The following is an 11,237-nucleotide window of genomic DNA, read 5'->3' as shown; positions in this document are numbered from 1 at the left end:
ATGCTTGGCATCAGTTAACTACCTCTTCACAAACCAGCTATTTTCAAGCTGAAATATACAAGCTGAACATCTGAAACTTACCATTTCATTTATCTGATTACCTAAATGACTGGTTGCCTTTCTCTGTGTGCATTTCAAGCCACATGTAATGTACTATAGCTTTAATTTAATCTGGTTATGGTAAAATGCTGCATGGCGCACTATGACACACTGAGTAATTGAACAGTGCTCTGAGTCGCTAAGCGCTGGCAGATGTTGTCCAGAATGTCACACCCAAATCCATTCAAAATAATGGTTTCCAAATTTTTGTCTTGGTACAACTTTTTTGTTTAACCCTTTAATGTCTTATTACATACTTATTATTCAGTAACTACATGGACTTCAGTGCAAACTGGTTAAGCTATTCTTAGGTTATAGAAGTGTGTAATAAATCTTTAGGTCCACCAGTGGGCCCATTGCATTTAAGGGGATAACTGATCACAATCAATGAATAATTCCACATGCAATACAAATGCTAAATTTCTAAAATTTAAATTGAAAATCGGTTGTATTCCTGGATAGTTGGTGGGTTACATCTCTAGGCAGCTGCATGACCCTTTCCTTGAGGCTCATACAAGATCAGGTGTAGAAGCTGTAAAGCAGAGAATAAAGAAAACAATCAGCAGTGTAAGTATTACTCATAATGTCGACAATTACATCTCCTGTTACAATCAGAAAAGTCTTGGAAAGTTGGAAATGCATAATTACAAAAAACAAAATTAGCTGTTGCAACTATCAAAATGCACTTGTGAAATTACATGAATAAAAACTGAAGTTGATACTTGTCTATTTGTATAAGTTACACTGTAATCCATCTATAATAGTTTATCACAAGCTTGTTTGCCATTGTTGTTACATGCATTGTTAACATGTAATTACACAGTTTAGAGAATCCATTATTATAATGGGTCCAAACAGAATATAAACTTTTATATATGTTTCTATGGTTTTTGTGTTTTTTGTTTTTTTTTTGGCTGACATCAAATTAAAATAAAAAAGATGAACATGCAGACTCAAGCATGTCAGTGCAGAATGTATATTAATGTAACTGTGAATAAATCATGAATTCTGTAGCTGTCAATGCAATTAATCATGAAACTGTGCAATTATATATAAATAATAGAGAAAAACAAAAAAAAACTTTTGACTTATGACAGTTAACACAACAGACATGAGCAAAATGCATCCTGTTTAGCATCAAGAAATTAAGGTAGGTTAATGTACTATCTACTACAATCATACACATGTGTTCTGAGCTTTTATATGCAATGTGATCATGGTTAAGTGATAAATATAAAAATTACTATTTTGTCTTACATAGCCTTCAACATAACATTCAATGGCAAGTTAGTGGTTGTGTAAGTGAAACAATTAATTAATTAATGAAACTTTATTTAATGAACTTTACTCTAGTTTCTTCAGTTTGTAGTGTGGATCCTCCAGTAGAGCAGAGAGTAGCTTCACTCCTGACTCTCCAGGATTATTGTGGTCCAGGTCCAACTCTCTCAGGTGAGAGGGATTTGATTTCAAAGCTGAAGCCAGAGCAGTACAGCCTTCTTCTGTAATATTGCAGTTAAATAGCCTGTAAAGAGAATGCATACTATTTCAGAAAACAAAATGCAGTAAAATAATTTGTTACAAATATATGAAAATTTAACATGACAGTGTGACATTTCGCTGATACAAAAAGTGGGTCTCTGTCAGCACAAGCAGTTTAGTGTGGACAACAAGCACTACTGACTCTAGTTTCTCCAGTTTACAGTGTGGATCCTCCAGTAGAATAGAGAGCATCTTAATTCCAGCATCTCCTATTTGATTCATCCCCAGATTCAGCTCTCTCAGGTGTGAGGGGTTTGATTTCAGAGCTGGAGCCAGAACAACACAGCCTTCATGTGTTATGTTGCAGTTGCACAGCCTATAGAGAGAAGGCATGGATATATTAGTCAAATTGTTTGTACAAGTACTCTGTGTGTGTGTAGTTGCACAAAGACGATGAGAGTCATGATCTCACCCCAGTTTTTCCAGTTTACAGTGTGGATTCTGCAGTCCTTCACACAGCAGCTCCACTCCTAAATCCTGCAGATTATTATTGTCCAAGTTTAGCTCTTTTAGACTTGATGTGTCTGAGCTGAGAGTGAAACTCAGAGTTAAACAGCTCTTCTCTGTGAGCCTACAGCCACAAAGCCTGGGAAAGAAACAAAAGCAGAACATTTTCAACTCAAACAAGAAACTTACACATCTCAGATTCTCTCTTACATATACATGCTAAACATTTGCTTATACTGTGCTACTTAATTGAAAAATTTACTTAAGATTTTTAAAAAGTGAACTATTCTTATTGGGTCCATTTCACAGACAGGGATTTAGCCTGGTGCTGAACTACATTGGTTTCTGAATAGAGATCCTCCATTGAACACAAAAATCAAATCCAGGACTAGACATAATCGCTGACCAGCATATTGTTCCACAATGCTTGTGAACATAATGTGTAAAAAATATAGTCTTACCTCAATATCTCTAGTTTGCAGTGTGGATTCTCCAGTCCTGATGAGAGCAGCTTCACTCCTGAATCCTGCAGATTATTTGTACTCAGGTCTAGTTCTTTCAGATTTGAGGAGTTTGAGCTGAGAACTGACGCCAGACCTGCACAGCTTTTCTCTGTGAGATTACAACCATTCAGGCTGTCAAAGAAATATTAAAATGTTAGACAAGATAATGACACTATTGAACAACCTGCATGATTAATTGCAACAAGTAAATATCACCTAAGACATGTATAAAATATTAATAATTATATAATTTACATAGTTATATAAAATTAATTATTATAAGTAATATTATTTATTAAAGCTCTCAGAGAAAAAAAGGCTTGTGTTTGTGGATCTGGCATTCTTGCATTTTCTCCACACTGAAATGCAGTATCTATTTTACTGATTTTGTCAGAAGTTTAGCCAAAAATAGTGTAGTGATTCTGCTCTGCACAGTTTTCAGTGTCAGATCTTGATTGTTAACTGACATGAAAAATCAGGTGTGCTTTGGCATTCTGTCAGTTGCCATGGAATACCTGAAATTGCATTGGTCAAGTGCAAAGGAGGTCTGGGGAATATATTGTCTGTACCACTATCCTGTAATATTGATATATGTTGTTATTTGCTGATGCATGTAGAAAATTTAATATATATGACATTTCCTGTCTGGAAATACGGGTAGCATCTATTTAATGTTTGAAATATGAATATGGCCTTTACTGTAATTTACAAAAATGTAAACAGTGCAAACAGTCCAACCAACCATATTTACAGTACAAGACGTTACATTAGCATGGAGAAAGCATGGGTTCATTAACTTTAATCATAACTTAATTATCATTTCATACTGTAATATATTTGGAAAAAATATAATGGTATTTAATTTTATTAACAATACACTCTGAATTATCTTCTGGTACATCCATGCATTTCAAATGTCTCTTATCTAAGTTTTCTATTCTAATATGAACTTATTTTCGGAGTTTTATGAAAATAAAATATTTTTTCATATACTCACATTGCCTTCCTGGACGCTTTGACCACCGGAAGCAGTTTCAGGAAACATTCCTCTGATGGATCATAATAACTAAGGTTGAATTCCTCCAGCTCATCTTCTGAGTTCAGCAACACAAAAACCAAAGCTGACCACTGAGCTGGAGACAGGCTGACTGTGGTAAGATGATTTTTACCACTTTTATTCAAGTACATTTGGACTTCTTGCACTAGGGAATGGTCCTTCAGTTCATTCAGACAGTGGAACAGATTAACAGATTTCTCTGGAAATGGGGTTTCCTTGATCATTCTCTTGATGTATTTAACTGTTTCATCTTGGTGCGTGCTGCTTCCTGTCTGTATCAGCAGGCTTTGCAAGAGAGTCTGGTTGGACTCCAGTGAGAGACCCAGAAGGAAACGGAGGAAAAGGTCCAGGTGTCCATTCTCACTTTGTAAGGTCTTGTCCACTGCACTCTTGAGAAAATCAGACATTGTTGGCTTGTGAATGGAAGTAACAAATCCAGGAAATTGTTTTTCAAACTCTTTCCTGCTACTGGTGATGAATAACATGAACACGTATAAGGCAGCAAGAAACTCCTGAACACTCAGATGCACAAAACTGTATATCTTCCCCAGTTGCAGCCCCAACTCCTCTCTGAAGATTTGTGTACACACTCCTGAGTACACTGTCACTTCTCTGACATCAATGCCACACTCTCTCAGATCTTCCTCATAAAACATCAAGTTGCCTTTTTCCAGCTGTTGAAAAGCAAGTTTTCCCAATGCCAGAATATTCTCTTTAATTTGATCTGAATCAGGTTTCAGTGTTCCATGATATTTCTGACTCCACTGGGTGGTTTCAAAGATCAGGAAATGTGTGAACATTTGAGTCAGAGTCTTGGGGATCTCTTGCTTCTTTGCTTGACTCAGCATTCTCTCTAGAACAGTGGCTGCAATCCAACAAAAGACCGGTATGTGGCACATGATGTAGAGGCATCTTGATGACTTTATGTGTGTGATGATTCTGTTGGCCAGGCTCCGGTCACTGATCCTTTTCCTGAAGTAGTCTTCCTTCTGAATGTCATTGAACCCTCGTACCTCTGTTACCAGGTCAACACATTCAGGAGGGATCTGACCACATGCTGCTGGTCGAGAGGTTATCCAGAGAAGAGCAGAAGGAAGCAGATTCCCACTGATGAGGTTTGTTAGCAGCACATCCACTGAGCTTCTCTTTGTAATGTCACACACTCTTTCATTGTTTTGGAAATCTAGAGGAAGCCGACACTCATCCAGACCATCAAAGATGAGCAAGACTTTATAGGAATCACAGCCTATTAATGCCAACTCAGCCATTTCGGAGAAAAATTGATGAAGAAGATCCTTCAGACTAAATGTTTTCCCTTTGAATAAATTTAATTCCCTAAAAGGAAGTGGAAATATGAAGTGGACATCCTGATTTGCTTTTCCTTCTGACCAGTCCAGAATGAACTTCTGCACTGAGACTGTTTTTCCAATTCCTGCAACTCCTTTAGTCAGTACAGTTCTGATCGGCTTATCTTGACCAGGTAAGGGGCTAAAGATGGCATTCAATCTTATAGCTGCTTCTTGTGTTACTCTTTTCCTGGATATCTCCTCAATCTGCTTCATTTCATGTTCATTATTGTCTTCTCCATACCCATCCTCAGTGATATAGAGCTCTGTGTAGATCTCATTCAGTGTTGAATTTTGTTGCTTTGCAGTTCCCTCTTTAATGCTCTGAAATGTCTTTTTAAGTTTTGACTTCAGTTTTCGCTGATAAAAAGGTGCCATTTCTGCAAAGAAAAATTAGATTTCTGCATTTGCAAGATTTGTCAACACATCATTCTTTTGGGCTGCATGTGATTTATTTGTATATTTTCACTAATCAACATTTTAAAGGTACAAATTCACAATGTCTATGAGCAGCTTCATACATGTTCACATTTACTTGAATACTGAGGCCAACTGTCATCTTTAAGAAATGAACCATGTGACTCAAGATTCTTACTCGCTTGTAGAATAGTAGCCAGGTTTATCTGTTCCATTTTCTTCAGGACATGCAGTGTGATCTTCAGTGCTCCTTCTCTGACATCACTCTGATCCTCATCTTCCTTCATCTGTCGCTCAGAGCAATCTGGACTCAGCAGGTTCCTGAACCGCTTGAGCTCATTCTTCACCAGAGAGATGACTCTTAGCTCAACCTTCTGATCATGGATTAGTGACAAACGTAACATACATTCAATAACTATAATATTCAGGAACTGTTGTACTGCTAGTACTGTACAAACTATTATGATTAAACATAAACATAAAGCACCAGCACAGAATCAAACTAGTGAATATTTTACAGCATTAAACAGTAACATTAAAATGAAAATGATCTTGTTTTTGTTTGATATCATGCATACAAACCTTGAAAATGGAATCAATACTCTTGACTCTGGAAACTGCTGACCTCTTCAGTTGGATACTATGAGCATACAAATTAACTGATATGAGGTATTTATACATAAATACAAAATATATGTTTAAATATATAGTTTGATTTTTACATATTCAGTCTTCCTTTAGAGTCATTGTGACAATATGACAATATTATATTTTTATTTATAAGTATTAAATTATATAAATATTATACTAGTCAGTGCTTTGCTAGTTTAGCATGTAATTCAGCAAAACGCACAAGAGTCCATTGAAAGTCTATGCTTTAAGCAATGAAATATTATAACCATTTACACAAGTACATTGTCAGTATTTTTTGGTAAAAAGTACTGCATCAAGCATGGAAAATGGTTTCCCTTGTTAATATAAGTGATTATTATGTGATATAACAGAAGTGTCATGAGGAAACATTTCATTTTGTTAAATGTTTCTAAATTGCTTTTACCTTGAATCACTTTCAGGGTCTCTGTTTGAATAGTCCATAGAGTGACCACTCATCATAGATGCACGACTGAATGTTAATCTCTTTTTTTGACTTAGACTGGAAACACATAAGCAGGAATAAATATGATTAATCAGGATGTAAAAGATGTACAATCCCATTCAACAGACATAGAAGAAGCAAAACAGCCTCAGATATGTTCAAAGTCAGGATTTTTTTCCATTATTTGGTGTGTTCTTCAATGAATTTTACAGGAATACTTTTTCCCCATCTCTAAAGTTAGGCTTCCTGATCAGTACACATCCTTTCAGACCCATAGCATTGTGACTTGTCCTCCAGTTTTGACTGGAAATTAAACAGGTTAATGGTGGTCTCTGACTCTTGCAAAGTACTGTACTTAATCTAAGCTATTTTTACCTCAAGTCAGCAGTGGTGTCTCCTCTGTAACTGTCTGAATCTTCAATGAATTGTTCGCTCATCATGGATAAATGTGACTCGGGTCTCTCTCTGTTAATCCATCTATGATAAACAGTGTGTAAAAACAGTTTAAAAAAAAGCTAATTTGCAATGAAAGGTTAATAATGCTCGTGGTCACTGACACAACTAACGTGCATTGATTCATGGCCATATTAACACCAAATGGTTTAAGAATTCAAAAATAAAGTTAATTGTTTTTATTTTAATGAAATCCTCTATCAGTTACCTCAGGTTAATATGAGAATCTCTTTCTCTGAAGTTGAATGGAATATCCATAGACTGTTCACTCCTCATAGATAAACTAATGGGTGTAGATGAATCTGATCTCTTTCTGTGAACCAGACCAGACAACATGGTGTGAAAGGGACTGTAGGTAACAACTATGGAGTTCTCCTTAGGTTATCAGTGTAATCTTAGTGTACATATTTTTTACCTCAGGTTAGTGAAAGTGTTTTCCTCTTCAAGGTTGTCTTCTTCATCCACAGATAGCTCACTCCTCATGGATAAATAGGATTCTGGTCTCTGTCTATGAATCAGACTATAAAGCACAATGCTTAAAAGTGACAGTAAGGGACTGCTAAAAATCCTAATGCAGCTAGCGGTGGATGAAAGTTAATATTGCTATGTTCAGTGAGCATGACGTAATGAAAACTGGCAACAATAGCCTCAATTCATTATTAGCCTTTCCTACATTTTACAGTCTAAATTAATTTTACACAGTCCATTTTTTTCATTTAGAACATAAAGACTACATGTACCTTGGATCAACCTGAGCATCTCTTTCTTTGAAGCTGCATGGGTGATCCATAGACTCACCCCTCATAGTCACACAGATGGGTGTAGATGAATCTGAAATCTTTCTGTTAATAAAATGAGGAAACACATTGCTTAAAAATGACAGCAGTTAACAACTGAGAAGTTCATCTTGTTACTTTTAAGACTTTTTACTTCAAACCAGGGTCTTCTCTGTGGTTGTGGGGGTCACACATTGGTTCCTCATCTATGGCATCTTTGAACAGCTCATTCAGTTTACTAAGAAAGAACAGTGGACAATTATTTTTCCCATAATCTTTTTCTTTTCTCAATATTTCAGAATGACATTAATGAGTTTTAAATAAAAAATAACAATAACAGCTAATGTATAATGGAAAACATATTTTCATGCTATACTTTTAATGTAAGTCAATGGAACAAGACCTTTTCCTTTAGTCCATTGATCACGAAATTTACACACAATGTAATGGGCAACAAGCACTTTCAAATAATGTAAAAAACTGAAGAACAATGTACATGTATGCCTTATTTGGGCTCTATGTTTAATGTCTCTAAATACATGATTGACATAATTTTTTTGCTTTATATTTAACCATTTTTCCCCGTTTAAAGGGACAGCGAGGTAAACATAAAATTTACATGAGGATATGATATACACATTTTGTACGCATCAGTGTTATTTAGGTTTAATTTGACCCCAGGCTGTTTTAGCTATATAAAACATAAAAATAATAAATTTTACATACATTTGTTTTAGTTGTTTTGGATGAATATGAGGTTACTAACATGTAACATTCTAATCTTCTGTTTTAGGGCCCTAAACTAGCATAATCATACCTGTAGTTGTGCAAGAACTACTGATAATTCACAAGACGTGGGGGAGGGGGGGCAGAATTCGTACCAGAACTTTGATGTTTTGATGAGGTTTTAATTGCTGGTCAGATTAATAATAATAATAATAATAATAATAATAATAATAATTTTATTTATATAGCACGTTTTGTGACGATTACAGCTTAAAGTGCTTTCAGAATTTCTAAGTATTTGGTATAGTAGGTCCCTCTTTTGCTTTAATGACACACGAGCTGCCATAAACTCAGTTTGGGCAAAAGCCTCTTATGAGCAAATCAACTCCACCTAAGTTGTCTGAGCATGTGCTTCAATGGAAGAGATATGACTAAAAAACTTCTGTACAAAGGTCAACGTCTTTGTGCTTAAATTTAAATGACGGCCTCGAAAATAGCCCAACATCATGAACATTTCTTCGTCATTTACCTTCTCGTGACACTGCATTGTTAGATTTTTTTTTCTGGAATTTTTTTCAGAAATTTTCTGTTGTTTATTTATATGTTTAAATTAAAAAAATAATTTAATATAAAAAAGTTTTTCACAGTGGCCTCAGACTTTTGGACCCCAAAAATTCTTGTTATTTTTTATGGCATTCATATTTGTTTCTGTCTGTTTTTTAAATCTTTTGTCTGTATTCACTTAATTGCTTTTTGCACAATATATATTGACAACTACATTTCAGCCTACAGCCTTAATCTCAGTGTATTTTTTTTAAATCCCCATTTGTTTATAGGTATTGTAAATGTAAGAAAGTTTGAGAAGAAATCACTGTCAACAGATGCAATTTTGGACACACACTTTTGCAAGTGTACACACAATAACTTCTGTTACCTCTTAAATTTGTGAGGAATGTCCTCTTCAGACGCATTCACCAACGAGGTCATTGCGTTTGCAAAAGTAGACAACAACAAATCTGTAAATATGCAAAAACACCAGCTATTTATGTGACGAGCATAGTCTAGAAATGAGGAAATAACATCATTCTTCATAAACGTATACAAATTAAAAACCTATACACACTTTTTACCACCTGAATCTTCCCCAGACCCTACAATGTTAACAGATACTAGTGATTTCTTTCTTTCAGATGCAAATACTCACTGTGCTTTTTCTCCTAATGTTGTTTATAGTCCTCTCTCTCGAAATGGAGCGAGTCTGAACCTATGTTTGAATACTTTCCGACTATAAACTGGTTTGTCCTGCTCTCCCGGGGTTTTATGGGTGGTGGAGACCTGTAGTTAAGGCAAAAGATAACACAAACCGGATATGCTGCAAAGCTGAATTAACTGGGCTAACATAGTGCTTAGCATTGGTCTTCTCAGTTCTAATCCATAATTTCAGATTTCTTGCACACATACAGATTCAGAAAAATAACTTGACTATTGGAGACAACCATTTATCTGTTCTTCACAGATGGAAGCAAAAAAGAAAAAGATTCCTCATGAACTGTCTCCTCCTGCAGCTGGCTCAACTTTGCCAGACTCTTTCCTGTTGGCATCAGAGTATGTTTTGTCTGTTGATGAACTTAATTAATACACAGTGGAGTGGAATTTTTGCACATTGCCATATGCTAATGTCTGACTATTGGAGACCACCATTTGTCATGTTCACTTGAAATTTCACTTGAATGTTCATGTTCACTTGAAATTTCTAATAGCATCATGCGGCTATTAACTTTCAAGCACAGAATTACTTTCTGCTAATCAATATATGTGCATAATTCATGATTCCAGAGCAGAAACTGGTGGTGCTTTGATTTGTTTTAGTTAAAGAGGTAAGGCAGTTCTGCATAGTTTCCCATTGTAGTAATGCAAGCTACAGAAGTTAATGTTAATGTAAGTTCTAAAAATAGTTACTACTTGTTGGACTGGAAATTTTGTACTGGACGTGTCTCAGTGCTTGGAATTCACAAGCATCTATTTTAGACACCTGGCACCTTTCACTCTGTCCTGGCATTATGTGGAACAACATGTATTTTGTATTTTACTGGGCAGAACCTTATATCCTCTCAGGCTATTAATTAATCTACCCCACTCCTCATTACTCTATGCTAAACATGACCATGTTTTGTTAATCTTGTTTAATGTTTATAACAATAGCTCCATAACACTGTATTTTAGTTCCTTTCCTCCTGCATACAGACATGTATAATATTCAGTGTTTAATTTATGGTAGAAAGTCTTAAAATCAGAGAAAGCAGCTGATGACTAGAGTTAGGGGCTTTTGCAGGACATGCAATTGTATCTGTCAAAAACATATTGCTTATTTGTTGTAGGCTGTTTGTGGTGCAGATATATTTATTCAAACTTATTCAGTGTTGTGTAAAAAACAGCACAGATTTGACCACCTTTAATGATATACTAACTACGTGGCATCTGATTCATGAAACATATCATTGCAAGCAAAGATTTGAGCAAAGTGATGAATCAGCTTTAGCACATGAAATCAAGAACCAGCCTACCAGCACCTCATTTAAATATCCATGAAGCACGCCCTTCAGGCAGATGTTTCTGTATTGAGCCAATAAAATGTTTCTGTAGGAAGCCAAAAAAACGAAAGCATTCAGCAGGTCTTGAGCTATTGATTGTGCTACTGACAAAATTGTATAGTGTTAAAATTCTGACAATTGGAACAAATAGCATGTGAAATGGTACCATAACATATGATGTAGTGTG

General features: G+C 35.5%; 1 protein-coding gene across 4 annotated transcripts; it reads right to left on the bottom strand.

The window, feature by feature from the left end:
• Nucleotides 1-304: 304 nt before the first annotated feature.
• Nucleotides 305-9,745, bottom strand: LOC118823010 (NACHT, LRR and PYD domains-containing protein 3-like). 4 transcript variants are annotated; one of them, XM_036592372.1, is made up of 16 exons: nt 9,664-9,745; nt 9,394-9,475; nt 7,888-7,971; nt 7,698-7,799; nt 7,373-7,477; nt 7,166-7,270; nt 6,880-6,981; nt 6,466-6,561; nt 5,991-6,048; nt 5,587-5,782; nt 3,586-5,371; nt 2,547-2,720; nt 2,051-2,224; nt 1,781-1,954; nt 1,448-1,621; nt 305-631 (listed from the first exon to the last, which is right to left on the bottom strand). In XM_036592372.1, exons 2-16 carry the CDS (start codon nt 9,444-9,446, stop codon nt 619-621), a joined length of 3,396 nt encoding a protein of 1,131 aa, XP_036448265.1. In that variant the 5' UTR covers nt 9,447-9,475; nt 9,664-9,745; the 3' UTR covers nt 305-618. The 4 variants fall into 4 exon arrangements, with proteins under 4 accessions (XP_036448265.1, XP_036448267.1, XP_036448266.1 ...); XM_036592374.1 differs by having other exon boundaries at nt 5,587-5,779; XM_036592373.1 differs by lacking the exon at nt 9,664-9,745 and adding an exon at nt 9,583-9,639.
• Nucleotides 9,746-11,237: the final 1,492 nt, after the last annotated feature.

The sequence above is a fragment of the Colossoma macropomum genome, unplaced genomic scaffold, assembly GCF_904425465.1.
Source record: "Colossoma macropomum unplaced genomic scaffold, Colossoma_macropomum, whole genome shotgun sequence".
Classification (NCBI taxonomy): Eukaryota; Metazoa; Chordata; class Actinopteri; order Characiformes; family Serrasalmidae; genus Colossoma; species Colossoma macropomum.
Note: the sequence above shows the minus strand (reverse complement) of the source record. Positions and strands in the feature narration are given on the sequence as shown.